Source organism: Excalfactoria chinensis, chromosome 12 (genome assembly GCF_039878825.1).
Source record: "Excalfactoria chinensis isolate bCotChi1 chromosome 12, bCotChi1.hap2, whole genome shotgun sequence".
Lineage (NCBI taxonomy): Eukaryota > Metazoa > Chordata > Aves > Galliformes > Phasianidae > Excalfactoria > Excalfactoria chinensis.
The window spans coordinates 7330855-7352378 of record NC_092836.1 but is presented as its reverse complement, the minus strand read 5'-3'; the positions used below and the strand labels follow the sequence as shown (position 1 = coordinate 7352378).

Genomic DNA, 21524 nt, shown 5'->3' with positions numbered 1-21524 from the left:
TGTTTGACACGAGGCATTTTTGGGCTCTCTCCAACAGTGGTGGTTGTTTGCGGAGATTTCTGTAGGTCTCGAGTGGTGTGTTGTGGACTTGCTAAATCCTGGTAGATCCTTGTACCTGTAAAACCTAGTGGTTCTTCATATCCATCTTAAAAGGATAATGGCTATAGCTGGAAGCTTAGCTGCTGGCAGTTCCTTGGTATGATAGAAGATGTGTTTAAGCTAACTTCTTATCTCTTGTTTGTATCTTTTAGTTTCTTTCAGAGCAGTACAGTAATGAGGGATATACTCTGTGGGGGTGAAGATGGTCTTTGTATGTACCTGCTGTGTTAACATGGCTAAAATCAGCTGCCAAATGGCTTTGCATAGTTTCAGTATTGGTCTTTATTTTCCTGCTGCTTTAAATCTAATCACATAGAGCAGATAATATTTTGCTAATCGTTGCTAACTTATTTTGTATCTATTTAAAGTGCTGTGGTCAAATTGGATTTGGTTGTCGGTTGGCAAGTAGCTTGAGTAAATAGCTGCCTCCTTGTCATGCATCAGGTTGTTCATCAGAGAAAACTACAATGTCGAGTCTCATTCCCTTCCACCCCCCCTGAAATTTTGATGCATGTTTTTTGAAGAAGTCATGAAAGGATTTAAATCCAAAGCTGAAAAGCCTGACTGGAACTGATTGCTTTCAGCTTCTTGTTTACAAAGATTCTGGGGTTAAAAAAGACGGACGGATACTTGAGGTTTTTCTTATGGCACAGTCTGATTTCTCTAGCAAAGAGTGTGGTGTTATATGCAGAATGTCAAAAAGAATAACAATAAAAGAATATTTAATAGTGAGCATTTTTTTTTTCCCAAGGAAAACTGACTTTTGATAGTCTGTGCTGTATTGATGGAGGTTCTCTGCAGTAGTAAGATGCAGCTTTGCAGATCCCTGTAATGAATAGGACCGGTGCAGTCACAGAACAAGCACTGATGTAAAAAGTCACTTCCTTATTGTAATGTATCTTTAAATTGTTTAGAGTAAGGCTGAATACCTGTTGTGATATTAATATCTGCTATTTGTGGACAAACTGGGACATAGAACTTTGCCGGAAAGAAATCTTTCAAGCACTGTATAAAAGGATGAATTTGTTTTTAACGTTGATACCAGCTATGTAAGAACAGATATTGTTACAGTTCACAATGAAAGCATGAAAGAATCATAAAGTACGGAAATAGCAGCTGTGAAGCACGTGCGTTTTGGAGTTAACTCACCTGGGGGGAGCTACTTTCTTGAGTAGTTAAGCTTCCTGTGGGTGTAGAGGACCATTCTAGCACTGAGTCAAGTGGAGACTCAGCACAGCATTGTGTTGTAATTAAATGGCCTACCCAACCTGCCTGGGAAGTGAGAAACCTGCAGCAGTCGACAGATTTGCTTTGCAGCTTGGCTGAAGTCATCGTGAGAGTTCTTAGAATCCTTAAAAACAATCATGTTTGTCAGGCTGTGAACTGCTCGCTGAAGTGGTGTTCTGTGGGCACAGCGCTTTTGTTGTGCACTTTAATAATTCAAATGCTTGTAGTAACTATAGGATTAGTGACACTGGAAGGTAGGGGATGCTGCAGAGTTGGCTTGTGTAGGAATGGAGTGAGCTTCTGTGCCTGAGCCTTCCTGGAAAGAGCTCTGTAAGGGATGCCGAGTGTGCAGCTTTCCAGCTTTCTTCTGCTCTTGCTCAGGCTGCTCTCTGTGTTGGCTTGGCATGGTGGAACCTGCTGGAAGTAGCTGGGGATGCTGCTTGCCGCTGCTGGTGACATTTGTGCTGTGGTCTGTGCTGACACTCGAGCGAAGCGTGTGGTGTTGCCAAACCTTGTGCAAACTGAGCATCTCCCCTCAAAGCTGTCTCTTGCTTCAGAGGTGATGTACGAGTTCCTACTGTGCCCACCCCAAGGTGAAAGCATCCCTTTGTTCCTTACGAGGCTCTTCACCTCCTCCTCTTTCACTCTTGTGCTGTGAGAGCACTTCTTGCCTGAAGATCAACAGTTCTGAGAGCTCTAAAATCTCTTGAGAGACTTGTTATGAAAATTCTTGTATGAGACAAGGAGGTGGGGAGTGGTGTGTTCAGTACAAGCCCTGAACCAAAGCAAGGCCAGGCTGAGAGCTGCTTTGGCTGGGCTGTCCATGCCACCAGCACTGCAGTTCAGGGTTGGTATTGAAGCTGTTGTGATTTGTCCCCTACCCTCCTTGACCACTACCTTTAGATTTTAGTTGGAAAAAAACAGAGGAAGATTTCTTTTTTTTTTTTTTCTTTTTTTTGAGTAATGGGCCTCAAACAGCATGTGGCACTGCAGTGACAGTCTTGCCAAAGACTGTCTAAATCTGAGTTATTGCTTCCAGTATCTCTGTGCGTGTGCCCCAGGATAGCAATTGCCTTTTTCTGCAGTGGTATTGCAGCATGAACTTTCATCTAATTCATTATCCACCCTAATGCTCAAGTCTCTCTGCATTACTGCTTTCTAAACAGCAGTCTCTCACTTCATTCCTGCACTGATTATTATTTCTCCCCAACTGCATTGCCTTACATCTATCTTCTGTAGAATGTCTCACTTACATCAGCCCATTTCGCTGAGCTTGCCAGATAGTTGAATATTTTTGAGGCTTTTTTCTCTTTTTTTTTGCTTGCTTACCCTTCTTTTGATTTAGCATCATTTACATTTACTGAGCATGGCATTTGTGTTGTCCTCCAGATGGTTATATTGGTGTTGTACAGGGAAAAAGTGACCACTGGCCTTTTCAGGTTGTGCTGCATGCTGTCACTGTATGATTATGAAGTGTGCATCATTGCTTGCAATTCTTATCTGTTTGCTTCATCTGAGCGCAGTTACTGTCTTTCTGTTCTTGCCGCCACTGCCTTAGCAGTCCTGCTCTCAGTAGTTTGGGGTTTTGTGTTGAGATCATTACTGCCTTTTCTGGGGACAAATGACCAAGGAACAGAGAATTGGTTTTGGACACAGAGCAGCACCAGACCTTCCTGCTGGGAAACGTCCAGAAAACTTCTTTTCTGGGTGAAACGCGAATACTGAGCTGCCAAGTAAATATGGATGTTTGAGTTGTTTCACAGATGAGCTCTGTAGCATTTGTTGAGTCTGTGAACAAAGCAGCTCCCTTGGAAGAAGAGGAGGAGGTTCTCAAAATGGCGGCTCCTGTTTTTGGGGCATATATCCCCGACTAGGAGCTCAGTCAGCACAAAAATCTCCACTTATCTCAGTTTCCACTTCAGATTTGTACTTCGGGAAATAAATGTGGGTAAAACCCTTTGCTATGAATTCTGTATCTGATGCAAGTTGTCAGTGTGGAAAGATTTATTTAAAAAAGAAACCAGCAACCCTATTTTGTAGATCGTAAGCCAAATTAAATACATTTTTACACAAATAAACATGGATGGTTGTTTGCTTGGCTCGACTCAGTTTAAGTTTGATCCTAAAATAATTTCTGTGGATCTGGCTGGAATTGCTGTCACATGCTGGAGGCACTAAATGTGGCTACCTGAGCGCTGCAGATCCGTTTCAGTGCAGAGTGATACAAATCTAAAATTATTTCTGCTTAATCCGGGGGAACGTGCTTGTTTCTGCTCTTCCATCTTTCCTTCAGGAGATTGCACAGCCCTGGGTGGTAAGACCTGACTGCAAACTGAGGGAGATATCTCACAGTGGGACTAAAGCATTTCTCCTTTCTTTTCTTAAATAGTTCTTTATTGAGCTTTCCACCTTCTGCATTAATTTGAGAGCCTGAACCAAATAACCAGGAAGAGATTGATGTGGCCTCACATTATTTCACACAGTCAATAAATTGTTAAATGGGCCAAAGGACACGGGTTAAAAAAATCATTTTGTATAAAGAATGAGGGATTTTTATTAGCTGACAGAGCCCCTATCTCTGAAGACTTTATAATGGGGCAGGTTTGATCCTGAGCCACGCAGTGGGAGCAGCTCTGTTGGCTTCATAAAGTGCCTCGCCTTTCCCAGTGTGAATGAAATGAGTTGTGCCCTGTGTTGTGTGCTGGGTGAGCGCTCAGCCCAGAGTACTGGAGGCAGCTGGGTTTGGTGGGCAGCCTTGGGGAGGGGGCTGCTGGCAGCGCCCATGTTGTGCTCTCCACCAGGGCAAAACTGGCACCCTCTTAAGCAAGAGCACTGTCTGACCTAGCAGGCTTTTAATATCCTGTGTACTTGGTAGGATTGCCCTTATTTAAATGCCAGGAGAGGTAGGGGCAGAGGATGCTATTTGAAGTGTTCTGGGATTACAGTGGTAATCTTGTATCAGTGGTCAGGAGAGTAGTGAAAGCAGAGATGATTAAATGTATGCTTGTCTGCACTGTAACACCTTTGTGGTTTTAATGGGATGATGAGGAAATGGAACTGTAAGCTACCTGTGGGGAAGCGTGAGTGTGCCTGGTGAGTCTGCAGCCCCAGAGCACAGTCAGGGCTACATCACGATGCCTGTGCTTATTTTGAATGTTTTGATCATCTTTTTATTTTCAAGGTACTTGGTGTATGACTTCTGGGGATGTGTTTTGGAAACAAAAGGCTGTACTAAGACAAATACGAGCAGCGGATACAAGCAAATCATGTTTCCTGAGCTTTGAGGTGAAAGTGGTGATATTGTATGAGTTTGTGTGTTTCTGGGAGCATTACTAGCTTTAGTGATGAGAAAATTGGTGTCATTCTGCATTAAACAAGGAAGTGAAGCTACAAAATGCTCCATTAAGGTCACATTTATTTGCTATTCAGAAGGTTGTTCTTCTGATGCTGTGCATGCTGCAGCCCCTAATTATGGGAGAATGAGTGATACAGGTGCTTCCTGCCATGATGTTTTCTGTTGTAAAACCTTCAAGGTTTACTTGCTTGCAGTAGAGGAAGAAGTGACTTAAGGCCCCTCTTTTTACTATTGTTAATTGAGCCTACAAACAGGTCACCATTATATATGTAAGGCTCACGTTTCCCAGATAAATTGTGCTGGGAGGAATGAGACCCAGCTGGCCCCTTCTCATTGTGCCTGTGCTGGTAGACTCGTGACCCTCCTGCACAAGGACGTGGAGCTGCCCCTGGGCTCCAGCTGGCTCCAAACTTGCCTTTGGGAAGCAGCATGGAGTCACTGGAGCTGACTTGTGAACAGCTATTTTGCTCTGATACCTGGGGCTTTGTTGTCCTGCTTCAGTCTGACCCTGCCATTCTAGGTAATCTGTCCTCTCCCTTCTGTATGCTGTGATTCAGTCAGAGAGCATCGGCTTTCCTGTGCAGGTCAGCCTTGCTTGCAAGCCTGTTCTGTGAAGTTTTATTTCTGTGTTTGCCTAATGCATTCTTATGAATAAAATTCAGAGGTGATGTGACCCCTCTGAAGCAGCATATGGAAAGGTGATGAACGAGTATGAGGATTCCTCCTTTTAAGAAATGCAGATAATGATGGTTGATAGAAATCTGAGAGACTGTACAGGATGCACAGAGTTTTCAAGGTTAAAGTTCTTAGGTGCTCCCAATTTCTTTTGTCTGACTACCCAAGTCAGAAGTGTTTAAAAGGAGTCCAGTTTTCAGGATGCGGTGTCCATTTGTTGTCTTTCAGGTATCTCAAATTAGATCCATTAAAAATCAGTCTGTTTGAAGAACATTTGTCTTAGAGAGAAATGGAGTGTATTTCTACATGCAAGGGAGTGTCAGGGGACAGTTCAGTCCGATGGAGACTTTGGGTTTCATATGCTTGCAGTTCTCAGTGATGTGGGGCAAATGGTTCCAAATCTGGGGTCCTCAGCTGCCAGCACCATGTGCTGCTCGCAGTGTGCCCTGAGCAGCCCCCCATCCCAGAGCTGCTCAGTCATCTGGGCTGTGTTTTCTGCTCAGCAGTTCTGCGTGTTCCCTGGAGAAGAGATAGCGGATGGTTGTTTCTTTGTTCCAATGTGTTGCTCACACGTTGGTAAATCTGAGCTTTATTCTGGGAAGTTTTTGACTGCGAATACTCTGCGAACCCACTGTCAGAAACTGCTGTGGTGCACCATCCTTCTGGAAAGGGTGATGTTGCAGCTGGTTTAGCTTCTGTGTTTTTGTCTTGAAATGGAACTGCCGGTTGCCTGTCTGACTTTGCTGCCTCCTAGCAGAAGCACTGCAGTGATGCTAGTTGACATCAGTGGTCCCAGTTCACCAGCCATGTTGTGTCTTGCACAGCTGATGCCATGAAAATCCCAAGCCAAGCCCTTTCTAATCTGCCGACAGCATCTGTCTCTTACTGGCCTCCCAAGCTTCTTTTTCTGAGCCCTCTTACTGGGGCACCAGTGATGCAGCTTGGAGTTGCTTGGCTGCCTTGCTAATGAGCTTTGCTGTAAAGCTGAGGAAGGACTGTGGGATCTGGCCGTGACTGGAGACACTTGGATTTGCAGTTCCCTGGATGGTGCTGGCTATGCAAGGATCACCGGTGTGATGTGAGTGTCCTTGGTCTGCTTTGGTTCAGATGTCTCAAGTAGGAGACTTTCTTGTCACAGCATAAGGCTGCACTGAAGATCAGTTTTCTCTTGGTTATCTACATCAGCCATAATGTTTTGGGACTGACGCTTCACTGTTATGATGAAGTAATAGCAAAACATTACACAACTCACTGGCCACTGAGGTTTAATGCACCTGGTGACTGCTACCATTTGTGTTTGGGACAAGGGCTTTTAATTTCAGTGGTTAATTGAATCCCTGCAATTTGACAGTGTGTTCCCTGCACTGTTCTAATTTTCACGTTGCTGGCTGGTCCCTGTAATGGCTGTATTTATGTTCCTGCTTTAGGTTTGTGCTGTTCCCACATCTATTAGACACATGAACAACAGAACGAGTGGTGTGAGAAGTCCCGTGTTGCTATTGAGAATAGGCCTGTAGCTTGAGCTCATGGAGGAGTTAAGGGTGACAGTCATCTGGGAAAGGGAAACAGGCTGCTTGGCAGATGCAGTGTTCGGATGTCTGTTGTTTCACTTAGTCATGAGAAACTCGTGGTTGTAGCTCCCGTATTTCATTAATGGGAAGCTGTTTGTGAAGATTGTGTGTGCATTCGTGGGAGAATGGACCGTGTCTTTTATCTGATAATCAGAAGAAATCTCTGCATCAGAATCAAAGGAAAGAAGTCTCATTCAGAACATAATTTGATGCTGTCTGACCACCATATGCTGTTTTAACTTTCATCATTTTGGCAAGATGTAATCACCCTAAAATGTGGGAAACCAGGCCTGAAGAGTCTTTTAAAAGTAATGCACTATCAAAATGGATTAGCTGTGCCTGAATTATTTACAGATTAATTTTCTGTAAAGGGTGGTAAAATATTTGAGGCAAATAGCCTAGTTTTGTTTAGCAAGTTTTACATTGAGCCTAGGCAAGTGGGTCTAACCATTATTTATGTTAATTTTACAGAAAAAATTCCCATTGCAAATGTATTTCCTATCAGTTTTTTTCCTCCTCCTTTTCCCTTTCTGTCTCTCTTCACAACAGTTATTTAAAGAAACTGCCAGGTAGCCTTAGCCATTATCATCAGAGCACGTGTTAACGTGCAGCACTGCAGCACCTTCACCTTACCTGCCTCTCTTTATCACAGTGCTGTTAAGAGCACCTTTACTGCTGTGCGTTTTCCCTTTTTTTCCTTCTCCCCCCATGAGGCTCGCCTGAAGCTTTATGCTTGCAGATGGCCAAGTGTCTTGGCTCACTGATCTCTTAAACTCCATAGCAGAGATGATATAAAAGCCCTTAAGGTAATGTTCTTGTGCTTCCATCCCTTTTAAAACACATTGTTGTGCTGTCTTCAAAAAAAAAAAATAAAAAAAAAATAGCAGTTTCCTTGGTTTTTAAGAAGTTTCTTTCATAGGAATCAGGTTGATAAGGCACTAATTGCTGGCGTTCCTTATTATTTAGTGCTTTTTGGCTAAATGCTGCCAAGATTTTTCCTCCCCATCTAAAAAGTTTTCAAGTGCTAACAGGTCTTCACATTCCAAGTTGTCTTCTCCAAAGACATCCCAGTTTTCCAGCAGTAGGACCAGGCTGAAACACCCATCCGAGCATCCCCATCAGGGTCTTGGACTCAGCTGCCAGGGTAGCCCACAGCCAGAGCATGAGCTGGGCTGCACGTGTGCCATTGGCTCTGCACCACTGTAATCAGAGTGCCTGAAAACAGATTTGGGTGCAACCCATTTCTTCAGAGAAGGCTTAAATATTCTGAGTTTGGCACCACTCTCTAGGTAAACCACTGCCATAACTAATGATTTCACCATTCAGAAATAAAGTATTGATCTTAAAAAGAGTTTTTCTTACACAGCTGATGGCTCGATACCTTTTAAACACTAATGCCCAGGGTATAATCTCTGTGAATAGCATAATGGCTTTATATTTAAGGTAGATTGGGGATAAAATTTTGTGTATTCATGTGAACTATGAATACCAATAAGGTATTCAAGCAGGAATTACCTAATCATGCCTTTGTGGGCACTTATCAAATAATTTTTATTGGAAACATAATATATGGAGACAGTGTGAATGGGAAGCTGATCAGAATGCTGAGGAATGTCCCAGCATCGCATTGCTTTGCTGTCTGCAGATATGCAGTACGGGTTGATTAATTTAGCACATCATCTGAAATCATGTAGCGTTCAGCGCCGATTAAAATTATATGAAATTGTGTGTAAGGGATTTCTCCATGTTAGCTGGGAAGGATCCCCTGTTCCCTGCAGAAGTCGTTGCGATGGCATCCGCACGGCCCCACCGACTGCAGGTGTCACACTCTATGGGAACCGGCGCTGCACCAGCAGCCAGAGGACTTGCTTGGGATTTAATTTCACGCTTGTGTATCTGAGTGCCAGGATGGTCCCCTACTTTTCTTTTTTAACTGTGTATTTGCAAGTCTCAGACCATGCATTATAGCATTCACTGCTCCTCTGCCTGCAGCATTGGCACATTGTATCAAATCAAACCTTGCAGGGTAAGGTCTCCTGTTCTCCTTTCTCCTCCTCTCTGTCTCCTGCTGTGTGTAATTCCCCCCCCCCCCTCCCCATTCCTTTATTTTCAGTGCTCCACTTTGAGCCTTCCAAGAGCATCTTCCTGCCCCTCCTATTGTCCCGATTTCCACTTCCCCACTTTTGCAGGGTTCCCAGAAGATCAGAGCCTCCCCATGTTTGCTCCGTGCCGGACCAGCCCATCTAATTGCTGGCTGTTCTCCAGTCTCCAGTTCTGTGGGAGTGGAGCAGGAAATCACTTGGCTGCTCTGTTCCTGAGCTGTTAACTGTCTCCCAGCTGAGAAAGTCTTGTGGAAACCCGCAGCGAGGAGCGTTAATAACTTAACTCTTAAGTACTTTTTCTAGTACTTGTTCTCATATTATAGAAGCAAAAGATATCAGCAGAGTTTGTCAATTATTTCCATGTGTAACTTCCGAAAGGGTAGAATTGCAGTCGTACACCAGAATGAGTACTTGCACTCTAATGACTGGATGCTTTTTTAGTGGAAGAGGTAGATTCAGCAATTCTTGGACGCCCGTTACCTTTTCACTGGTGTCACTGTGTTGTCTTGATTAAAGGGCTCATTCCTGGTGCCCCCTGAAACCCGAAGAAAGTAAAATCCATCTGATGTGGAACGTGGGTTTGGCATATGAAGAAATATTTTCTTTTTTTTGGAATAATTTGACTTCAGTGCTTCTCTTTCAAACTTGTATCTGTTTAAGGTAGAAATGAAGGGTGGATTTGTGTTCGGGCAAATGTATTTTCAGTTTTTCCATGACACACAAATCTGAAAATCTCCTGCATGCTCTGTTGTGTACCTCACACCTCCCAGTGTGAGACTCCCTGACCCCAGCTGACACCAAGCAACAAAAGCTCCTCAAGATTGAGCCTGTCTCTTCCTGATGGTCTTACCAGGATGAGATGTTGCCAACAATAGCTGCTTGTTCCTGCAGTGTTTTCTCCTCATTCACATGGCCCCATGCAGGATGTGTGGCAATACTGCAGGCAGGCTGAGGAGCTGGGCCTGCCAGGGAGGGAGGTGTTGTGTTTTCATGTCAAAGACAGACCATTACCTTCCCAATTCACTGCATGGCTGGAGATCTTGACCTGTCATCCTTTTCCTAGAGTTTCTGCAGTTATCCAGTCAGCCTCTATCTTCTGTGCATGGCTAATGGCTGTTGAGTTACTGCACGTCTGTAAGAGACGTCGTTAAAGTTGGGCTGCGTGATGTCATTGCAGGGCTTTATTTAGAGCAGTGTGATCCAGTTTGTTTCTTATTCAGTCCTACAGAAGATGTTTAGCAACAAAACCAGCAAGTTCTATTCTACAGCTCTCCTGACAAGTACTAGAGCTGTCCTTTTGCTTTGTGGTAGAATTAAACATGGGTATGACATGAGCCTTCACTATTTATGAATATAGATAAATGTATAAATCTATTGTGTACATGCGGAGAACTGAAAATGCATATTTTTACTAGAATACCAGGTTTTTAATTGTATAAATATAATGCTGACTAAAGCAAATGTTCACTTTCACATTGAAGTAAGGCATTTATAAAAGCCTGGATTTGCATAATTTAATTTTCTGCATAGAGGATACTGCAGATCAATAGTATGATTCATAGCCGTTCCATGGTTGACGTGTGGCTCCCTGACAGTGCAAGCCTGGATTACAAAGGGCTTCACAGTTTTGGATGTTTTGCTCTGACTCTGAGCCTTTCTCCTTTCAACAAATACAGATGATTTGAATGAGTTCCTTTCTTTTGATGGTAAAGCACACTGCAGTGCTTACCAAGACGTACCTACAGGAGCAGCTTCCTATTATATTGGGTAAAATCAGAAGAGAAAATAAGGTATGTGGCGTAGAGCTGCCTGCGACCTCTCACAGTGCATGTTCCAGTGTTTCTAGTTCAGCCTGAAGTGAATTACTATCAAGGAAGTTGCCAGTGAATTTGGAAAACTCATTCAAATCAGAGGCTCATAATAAATTGCACAATTAGTGCCTTTGTTTGCACAAGAGAAGCAACTGATGAGAGCAAACCTGCAGCGCCTTTCCTGGGATTGCACAGCTTCTCCTAGCATTTCAGCATTCTAAAACCTGCAGAAATCCATGACCCTTATTGCAGGTTGTCTGTAGGGTACCCGTTGGCCACAGTTTGTTCTCTGCTGCTGTGGCACCAAAGGGTGTATCAACCAGAAGCTTCTTGTCGAGTTCTGAAGGTCTCAGTGTGATGTTTGGTAAAGATCTGCTACCAGCTGTAGTTGGCCTGGGAGCAGAAGGGAATCCAGAGCTCAGTGACTGTACATGGGAGGTTTTCTAAAGTTTTATTTTCAGTAATTCGACTAATAACTTCCTGATCAAATAAATGGGTTGAGATCAGTTGGACTTAAATTGTTATTGTGGTGTGTATCTGTTCTTCACATTCTGTGTATGGAACTGTAAGGGGTTGTGGTTTTCTTGGTGTTTATTAGAGCATGGAAGGTTTCAGCTGTGATGTTGGAAAAAAGTCTGTGATAAATTCAACCTGTTACTGACATCTGTGTAGTCACACACCTCCCATTGAGTTCAGTGAGATGTACAGAAAAAATGAACAAAATTTACATGCAAACCCTCCTCACCACCTCCCAGAACCAACAGAAAAGCACTTCCTTGTGAAAGTTACGTATTTCTTTACAAGCAAAATTATTTGGGGATCTAAAAGAAAGACCCTGGGTTTCAGTGTAGGGTGAGTTCTTAATGTTTTGGTTGCTGAATGTAATTCCCTCTAGCCTGCGAAGTTTTACAAGGGTTCATTCTTGGCTGGCTACTCCCTTTCATGTCAGGTGTTGGCATTGCATGCTGGATATTCGAATGACACACGCAGTGTTGCTCTGGCTGGAAGGCAGCTCTGTGTGTCTGCTTTGCTTGGATGAATCCCCTGTGCTGCAGGCTCTGGTCTGCAGGCTGTTCATGGATGAGATTGGTTCCTTCCTGAATGAGGCTGTTCTAAATGATTTTAAATAAAGTTGTGATAGCAAGGATGTGCTTTTGCATTTTATAGCCTTTCAAGGATCTTGGTCATTTCTGTGTAGATTTACAGTTGCTGGTTTGGTAGCTTGTTTTCTGAATGGCCATCTTGAGGTCAGAGGAAGATCAGTCGCATCATGGCTTATGTTTACTTGTCTATATCAAAATATCCTTATGGATAGTACTGAAGTTAGACTGGCATGTGCCAGATAAGAATAAAGGCATTGGTGGTTCTACCTTCTCTGAATCATCTTTGAGCATTGGGCCTCCATGTGTGAGGAGCACACCTGATAATTTTCTTTAAGCAGTGCCGACGTTGTAGTTTCTGCTCAGCAAAGATTTGAGCTTTGCTGTGTAAGCTCCAGGGATTAAAGACCACTTTACTAATGATTCCTGTTTTTCTCTTCCCAGCTCTGACCGAAGGTTATGTTGGCTCTCTGCATGAAAACAGACATGGTAGTTCTGTGCAGATACGGAGGCGAAAAGCTTCGGGGGATCCTTACTGGGCGTACTCGGGTGAGTTGAATTCTTTAGAGCAGTGAAACATGAAATATCTCCAAAACTAAAATTTCTTTGCTTTTTCTTATTACTATGCTCAGAAATAGGATTTCTGAGCCTTAAATTACAGTGTGTTTTCTGCTGACATCCTTGTGACTTCCTCTACAGTAATCCATTCCTTTCTTGCATTCCTGTCACTTACCTGTGGAGTTTCCCTTATACTCTGCTCCTTCTGTGTGTCCTTTTTAAGTCTTAACATAGCCCTGCAGTGGCATATCCCATGAACTTTACTTTGTCTAAATGGTGTGTTTCCAACTTTACCATTTGCTTGCTCTGAAGGGCTAGTGACGCATCCAGGTGACAAGATACTGGAATGTTACCATTAATTTATTGTGATAACACATGCAGATGAGTGTAGTAATGACAATGAGACCTGTCAGTGCAGTAATGCACCAGGGTCTGTGATGCTGAGAAGGTCAGATGCAGGATGCATTTCATTATTTGTCCCATTGCACTTACAAGAGCTCTTAAGAAACATTAAGGATCTGCCAATTCTGCACTCTTATGCAGGCCATGAAATTTCATTGGGAGTGAATGATTATAGGTAAAGTTACAGCTTTTTTCCATTAATACACAAAATACCAGATGTTGCATTTTTTTTATCAGATCCTGAGTATAAACTGCTTCGTTTGTGAATGAGGTCATGCAAATGAAATACTTCAGTGCATTTTAGGAACGTAGGGCAGACTCTGCTTTTTGCTTAAAACTTTGAGGTTATCATCAAATGGACAGATGTTGTAAGAGTTAATTCTGAAGCAACTCATTTAGATTTTAAGCCTCCAAACAGTGGAAAATAAATAGAGGAACAACTTTTGTGTTGAAATGAATGGGCTATTCTTACTTGTTGTCTTGCAATAAAATATTGTAAGTGCTACTTGGCAGGTTTATTTTGTTTCTGTTGCTGAAAATTGTGTTTGGAATCTTCATTGCTGGTAGTTAAATCAAAATGTTTGAGAAAAACAAGACTAGTGGAATTAATCAGTTGTCATATATGTCAAAACTCTTTATTTGAGTTACTAGACTTTTTAACTTGTATTTTGCTTTAAAGACAAACAAAAACCAAACACACACACTGAAACAAATGTAATGAAACAGAAAACAGTCCTATCACCAAAAGTCACAAAATCTCATCTATGCATAGAGGAGTCTTCCTAATTCTATTTTTGTACTGGTGTATGATGACTAATATCATTTGTTCACCCCTCCAGAAGAGCTTTTACCACCCACTAATCCTTTTAGATTTGTGTCATAATAAAGCGTATAGTCCTGATGTGTAATTATACCTTTCCTGTTGGATTTTGCATGCTTTTGTCTACTGATAAATCTCCTGTTTCTGTGAGAAAAATAGCCACCCTGTTTTTAGAGAAGTTAGTGACTTCTTGGTCATCAATCGTATGCCATTCCACCTAGTTAGCTCTATCTAATTAGAACCCTTTTTTTTGGTCACTATTGCTGACAAAAGGAGTAAACCAGGAAATGGAAAAGGTGTAAACGATATATTTACCAGTGCTTATCAAGAAACCAGGTGAACATATAACATTTGCTTAGTTTGCTTAGTCAGGCTGCCATTTGATCTGAATAACTTAAAATGTCATTTCAGGGGGCAAGTGGTCTGGCACCAGCTCTTCCAGCTGCAGGATGTGAGTTCTTGTTGAAGCTTTCATGACATGAAATATAGGTGTAAGCTAACAGTGTAGATACAGTGTGTCCTTGCTGCATGGGTACTGTGTAACCAGCATCAGAACAAGGCCACTATGGAAGTGGCTGGAGGTCTGGTGGCATCCTGAACCCCTTTGAAGCCCTTGCTGCAGAGAGGAGCAGCTCCGTCCCACTGAGCTGCACAAGGAGTGCTGGTGGGTCTGCGTGAGAGCAGGACGGCATGGGTGTGTGCCAGAGGTGAACGTTGGACTGAAGGCAACATTCACAGGGTTGCATTTGGGAAGAAAAAGGCTAACAGATTGCTGAGGAAGACACAGTTATTTTAGAAGGAATTCTGGTGGGAGTAAATGGTGGGTGGCAGAGCCCAAATGTCAGGCATTTGTTTTTTTTCTAGTCAGGCACATTGAAGAGGATGCTCGAGTTATCTATTTCTTTCTTTCTCTTGCATCCAAGTTCCCCAGAGTATTTCCCAGAACCCTGAGCAGGTCTTGGCTAAGCAGTTTATATACTAACGTCAGTCCTGCGGGAAGGGTTTTGGATGTTACCAGGAAGTTTATATCAAATGAGTCTACAGATTGGGAAATATACTCTGCAGTAAGCAATTAGTCTGTGTCACTGGCTTCCAAGCTCTTTTATCGATGTTAACTGGTAGGCTGTTCCCCTTTCTTGTCCTCACATGTTCAGGCCAGCTCTCTTCCAGCTAGTTGTACAATGGCTGCTGGCTCCAGCCCTGGCAGTTATGGGCAGAGAAAAAAAGTTCTCCTGGCCTGTATACTGCTGAATGTAAGTCTCTTCTAAGGGAATTTGCCAACTAGAGTAAATAAGACCAGGACAGCTTCTGCTTGCTGTTGGTATACGACCACAGGCAGAACTCAGTGCTGACCAGTAGGCCCACACCTCTGCTGGTTCTGCGTTAGGCTGAACTGTGGCTTTATATTGATTTCAGTTGAGCTCTACTGATTTATAGTCACTGAGGCCCCTTCACGTTTACAGCTACGCCTGCCTGCTTTGCAGGGTTTTCGTATTTTCAGGCTTAAATGTTCTATAATAAATCTTGAGGTGGGACTGGAGAGGTGTGGAAGCAGGCAGCCGGTTGTGGTTTCCCTGCGTGGGGGTGGAGAAGGGCACAGCTGTATTGCAGAGCCCTCAGGTCTTTATCTTCTATGGGGTCTATCCATCCTACGCATATACAGTAACTCCTCTAGTGTACTGAGAACACTGCTGCTGCTCCATGCTCTTGTTGGGGGGAAAATGGCTCAGAAACTGCTTTGATGCTCCCAAGATGGGGAATTTTCCTGGTTCCATGGAGGTACTTATGGGATTTCCATGTGTTGCTTGTGATGTCACTCTTTTGAGGCACAGGAGCTGAAAGAGAATGAACTTCAGCCACTGCTGAGGAGTCAGACACACCTCAGGTCTAACATTTGTATAAGGCACTTACCTGCCTGAATGTCCTCACATTCACCCTGTGAACCCCTGTCCCCTGTGCTCACAGTGCAGCAAGCCTCAGAGCCTGCGCTGCAGAGCTTTCTCTTCCCTGTCCAATTGTAAAAGATAGGATTCTGAAACCTTATAAAATAAGCCCTTTGTTTACAGGCACAATTCCAACTGTAACATTTACTCCAACTGAGGAATAGAACTCACAAAAATAAAAAGCAGATAATGAAATGAAGGCCCATTTTAAATGAGTTTTGTCAAAAAGACAGAGGGAAACACAATTGGCCTTTCAGAAGAAACTTCATTAAGTCTGTGCTAGGAGCTCTTTTAAAGCAAATTCAGAAGTGAGCAACTACTGACAACAGAGCACTGCAGCTTGTCTCAGGAGGAGCTGCAAGAGTGAATGGAAGCTGAGATCTCCTAGATTTTAGGAGCTTTTAGGAAATCTGACTACATTTCTAGGCAGACTTCTGTGCACGTGGGTATTTATGTATATTGGCAAAGCATTTATTCCACGAGTGTGTCTTAGGGTTTGCCAGAGCCTTTCCTAAATTGCAACTGACCACATTATTTGCAGTGTAATGGGAATGTGAAAAGGGCACAGTGCAGCCAGAGCAAGAAGTAGATGTGGATTCTGGATGTGCCTCACAGCTGTCCTCAGAACTTCTCACTGTTATTTTTTCCATCAGGCTAACCACTGCATGAGGGACAAGTTTGAAATGACTTTTAGCATGGCCTTTTATTCACGCAGAATTCAGCATCTTTCTAATATCCACAACAGCGACAGATAGCAAGCAGCACAGGTGCCTTGCTGTCAGCAGAGAAACATTTTTGTAGCTACAAAATATTTCTTAAACATGAAAAGAAATCCTACAGAAACATGAAGCTAGAAGTACCTCATCCAGGGCTTTCTGTCTGGCCCTCCCCTGTGCATTGTGTGCTGTTTCACACAGCGTAATATTCCAGGCTTTGGAGATTGCTCTCAACTGTCAAGTGTTGCATCTATCAGTGCTGAAAACACTTTACCAGTGACCTGATCAGACCCTATTTTGCCGTGCAGTAGCCTCAAAAAATGGTTAGCGAGAGGGTCAGGACTTCAGGATGATATTCTGTTATGAGATGCTGAGTCAGATGCTTGTATCTCAAGTTAGCAGCTCTAAAGGGTCTACCTATAGCCACTCTAAAAATATGCCTACACTCATACATGTCTCTTTTTTCTGAAAAAACTGTTATGCAACATGAATGTAACAGTTGCTGTGGTGAGATTATATAAAGCCAGCAGTAGCTGAGGGGAAACAGCACTCTTCCCTCTGTTACTCAAATCAGGAGGCTCCTCTTGAGTTGTTAGATGTAAGTGAAGATGTATTAACGTGTATGATCACAGGGCATGGAACTGGGGGCTGTGCTGTCTGGGGGCAGGATGCTACAGGTGACAGTGCTTTTGTCACTGGAGTTTAATAGATGTACCCAGTGTTTGTACTACAGGGCTGGGCCACCTTGCTCTCTTGGTGTCTGTTCTGCTGCTCAGCCCTCGTCTTGCAAGCTGACTCATTCAATGAATGCTCTCTTCTAAGTAATCAAAAACCATTTGTACTTTTTAGAGAACAAAAAAAGTAGGTGCTAGCCAAGGATGTGTATGTGTTCTTTGTGCTTGTTTATTTAACTATGGCTTTGTGAAGAATTGTTTTTTTTTAACAGAAAATGTATAGTTCATTTTAATCTGAAGGTGTTTTCAAGGCATCTTTTTTTCCTCTTTGTACTTTTGATGGTTCTTATTTTCAATGTGAAATTATTCACGCTACTTACAATGCACTTTTATGCATTGTATTACTGATGTTTCTTCCATCTGTAACATTGGATCCCTTTTTCTTCAAGACACTACGCAACTACTATGAACCTTAGTAGGAAGTATTAGAAGAAAAAGAGTCTTTTATAAGGGTAGGGATGACCTTGAGAGGGGGGAAAATGTCCGATAAGAGTAGGATTTGTGGCCACAGCATCATGCTGTTGGTCACTGTCAGTGTGAGTGCTTTGTCCTACAACACTGAGGCAGTTATTGCTGCTCTTTAAGATGCTATTATTTAAAATATATCCAGTGGTGAATATAAGAACTAAGTGGTGTTAGCAAAAGCACTTGCTGGCATTAAAACAGGAAAGATCAGTAAAAGTTATTTCCTGAAATAATAGCAAATGGTGATGAAATGTAACTCAGTGATGTCTTTTGCAAATGTGTGAATTTCTCTCTTTGCTTAGGTTGTTCTCATTAAATAAGCTGCTAATGTGAATTGGACAGGAAATAATCAGCAGATAGTAAGGAAAGCATTGAGACTTTATTGAACTGAGAAGTAACTAATGGCCTGTTCACCGTGGTCAGTATTTCACTCTTTCTGTCTCTCGGGATAATAAATCTTGGTATTGAGCAAAACTCTGGCATACTGCACACATGGTTATCACCCCACTGTAAGGGTACTCATCTCCATTAAATGCAGTGTGGTCAAAATGAGCAGTTTCTGCCTCTCTCCCTTTGTTCTTTAAAGCTGACTTCATAGAGGGGATCTATGCTGACAGATCAGGAAAAATATTCATTAATATCTGATCAGTAAACTGATCTTTGGGTGTTTTATCTGCATTCGTCACAGATAAATGGTAGCCTTCACTGAACCCTGCAGAAGCCAGCTGTGGTGCATTCATTTCCATGTGCAGTCTGATTAGAGAATCTAACAGGGGTTCCACAAAGGCAATGCTATACTTTGTGAGACAAGCATGGAAGACTGTAGCTTGAGAATATACTGTTACCATCTAAGCATGGATCCTGATACATATTTTTTATGTGTACAGCTAAGGTGTTGTGCTGTTGCTTTATCCAATAAACAGGCAATGTCATCAGTGTGTTTTGCTTGTATTCTGATGGCACTGGGGCACAGGTCTTTGCACCCCTGAGCTAGGCACTGCATGAGTGTGCACCAGAGAAAGAGTTGTCTGAGGTGTCTGTATCAAGTGTGCATTTACCAGGAGGTTGTTGAGAAGAATGCTTTAGATTGTTTCTTTGGCTCTTCCGAGTTTTGAAGTAACAACTGTGAAATACTTTTAATAGTTTCTTGTTATAAGAATAAAGAAATAAATTTCCAATTTCTTATTCCTGGGGATAGGTTTTATCTTCCAAACCCTAAGCTATTGTAAATAAGGAATTCACAATAACATGGCCATGCTGAGTATTTAACATGGGCAGTCCTCATAGGAGAACCTGCCTGCCATAAGCAGTCTGTGTAGTCTGGCACTGCTTCCACTAATCCATTGCTGGGGAACACAGCTCTGATCCAGAGCCCTGACATTTGCTGTGTTTGTCTGTGGGCAAGTTTCTATGTAATATGCTAAGAAACCCAAAGACAGCAGTTCAGTTTCTACTTAGGCATAGATACAACTTCTTTACTGAATACCAGCAATACTGTTCTCTGCCTATTCTTGCTACCTTTTCTTGCATGCAAAGCTTACAGTTCATTCCAAGTACTGTCATCGTCAATCCTGGTATCCAGCCTGTAATGAAATGGTTGACTGAATTTTTAAATGTTGGACGCTGTGATGGTGAAATTGCCTTTTTTTCTTTCTTGGCAAAGTTCTTTCTGAAAGTTGATTGTTTTTCATGCCTTAAATGCATTAAAGCAAATCCCTGATTTCTGAACGCTCTGATTATTATTTTTTTTTTTCTTTAATGCTTTTCAGTAGAGAGAACATTGGCAGCTGGACAGCTTTGAAAAACTTAAATACGAGGTGCAAAGAACCAGGCATTCCCTCAACTTCAGTTCTTTCATGAAGTTTTTGCCTACCACAGCACAAAAGTATTAAATAACTGTAACAGATGCTAGATGATATCTTTGGGGTTTCAGATGCAATTGTTTCAGTAGTATATCAAAGTGTTTTTACTTCACACAGCTCTGGCTATCTACGATGAAATGATGAAGCTCAAAGAGCTGCTTTTGCTGGGGGAGGGGGAACCCCTCACTTCCTCACTGTACCGCGCTTTTTGTTGCGTTGTCTTTGAATGCAAACAGTGGGACATTTGTAGAAAACCTCTGGAAAGACAACAACTGCTGCACTGTTCCACCATTCTGGAAATGTGCTGCAGTGCAGTGCAGCAAAAACTTGTGTCATTTTAACCGATTTCAAGGCATTGAAATAGGAAAGAATATAAAATATTTCAGCTCTTCAGACTTCAGCTCTTCTGCAAGTGAAGGGCTTATATTTAAAACCTACCAAAGAAAAAAAGATGGAGTATTTGAGTAGCGGCTGTGATACAGGCTCAGCAAATGTGCTGGATAGTATTCAGAAGGTTGGAGTCTGCTGTTGCCTTATCATTATCAAATGATGGCAATAATACATAGAATTTCTAATCTTGATTTAATAAGTAACTGAACACATGTAGGAGAGGAATGATGGGGAAAGGTATGCAAAGAGCAAGGATACTGCAGTGAGAAACAAAACGCTGCAAGCAGGGAATCTCTCAATAGAACTTTAGTGGGAATGGTTTTTTTTATTATTTTTCTTTTTAAAGGGAAGTGAAAAAAGTGTGGTCACAAACATTTTTTTGTGAAGGTCCAAGCATGAAATAATCAATGCATGAATCAGAATCTGAGCTGCAAAGGATGGAAGTGGAGCCTCTGTATGAAAGAGCAGAGCCAGTACTGCAGCTCATGTTAGGACTGCTGTAGTTCATGTTAGATAGTTGTAGAATTGTTTCTTCTCTTTTTTGGGGGTGATTTTTTGAGACGGCTGTTCTGTGTCGTTCCATTCATCTCCAGGAGATGATCTTCCTTTCAGTGCCTCTGCCTCAGGAACTGCCCCATTTGTTCTCTTACCCAGTATGTATATCCAGTCTGTAACACATCTAGGACTTGTAGGGCTTTTTCATTATGGCCCTTGGAAAAGCATTCCTTGTCCATGGAAGGCTGGCACCCAGCTCCTTGTCAGCTCAGCCAGAGAGGTGGGTAGAGGTGACCTGTTCTTCTTCTAGGCTGAATGTCACATCACATCTGTTGGAGAAACGTAGAGTTGGAGAGCTTCATCTGTGTAGGTTCCTAGCTGTATTGCAGTGAGTTTAGTGGCAGATAGTTTTAATGCTTGTAACATCTCTGTAGTCAATGTGTTTATGTGGTGGGACCTGAAGGACAAAGCAGTTTAACTTCTCTGATATGCTCTGTGCTGCATACAGCAGCATTGGAAGTTCAGCAGCATCCCAGTGCTTTGCACTGCTTCTTCCAGGAAGCATCCATCCTTATCAAATGCTAATTGAAGAGATCTGGGTTGCCTGGGAGACTGTCTCTTCCTGGGGAGGCCATGTCAGCAGCATGGGTGATGTGAGGCTCCTTAGCTCCCTCCTGGAGGCAATTCAGCCGCAGAGTGTGATTCTGGCTCTTGGTGCTTTCAGGACCTTCCGCTGAGATTAGGACACTTTTGGGCTTGAGTAGGAAGACATTCTTTTCCTATTCAATGCACTGAACATTTGGCTTTAAAGTATGAAGTTTTTATTAAAGACTGCGTATGCCCAGGGAGTTGGATGGGCACACTTTTAACTATCAAATTAAATAAATATGAAATGCTGCAATGGAGTGCAGAGCTGTGCATATAAATTACATCTTTAAACAGCGCTTGAATGATTTTTCTGGAAGTGTTTTTAACTCTCTCTTCAGGGCTCGTAAGGGTCATCTCAGTAGCCTTCCAAACCTAGGGAAGAGTATTGGCACTGGAATGATGTATTGAAGAGAGACATCGGTTTGTGGTATAAAAGGGATGTCAAGTCTTGCCGAGCACCTGAGTATGCAGCTACTGCTTCTGTCAAGCAAGTGGGCTTAGTTCAATTGAACCCTGAATGAAGGTCTCCTAAGTGTGTCTCCCCACCCGCT

General features: G+C 42.6%; 1 protein-coding gene across 1 annotated transcript in view; it reads left to right on the top strand.

Annotated features, from left to right (window-relative positions):
* PTPRG (protein tyrosine phosphatase receptor type G) overlaps nt 1-21524 on the top strand; it is a 379786-nt gene that overhangs the window by 73830 nt on the left and 284432 nt on the right. The window contains exon 3 of the mRNA XM_072347365.1: nt 12385-12489. Within this exon, the coding sequence (XP_072203466.1) occupies nt 12385-12489 (105 nt within the window). The remainder of the gene's footprint in view (nt 1-12384; nt 12490-21524) is intronic.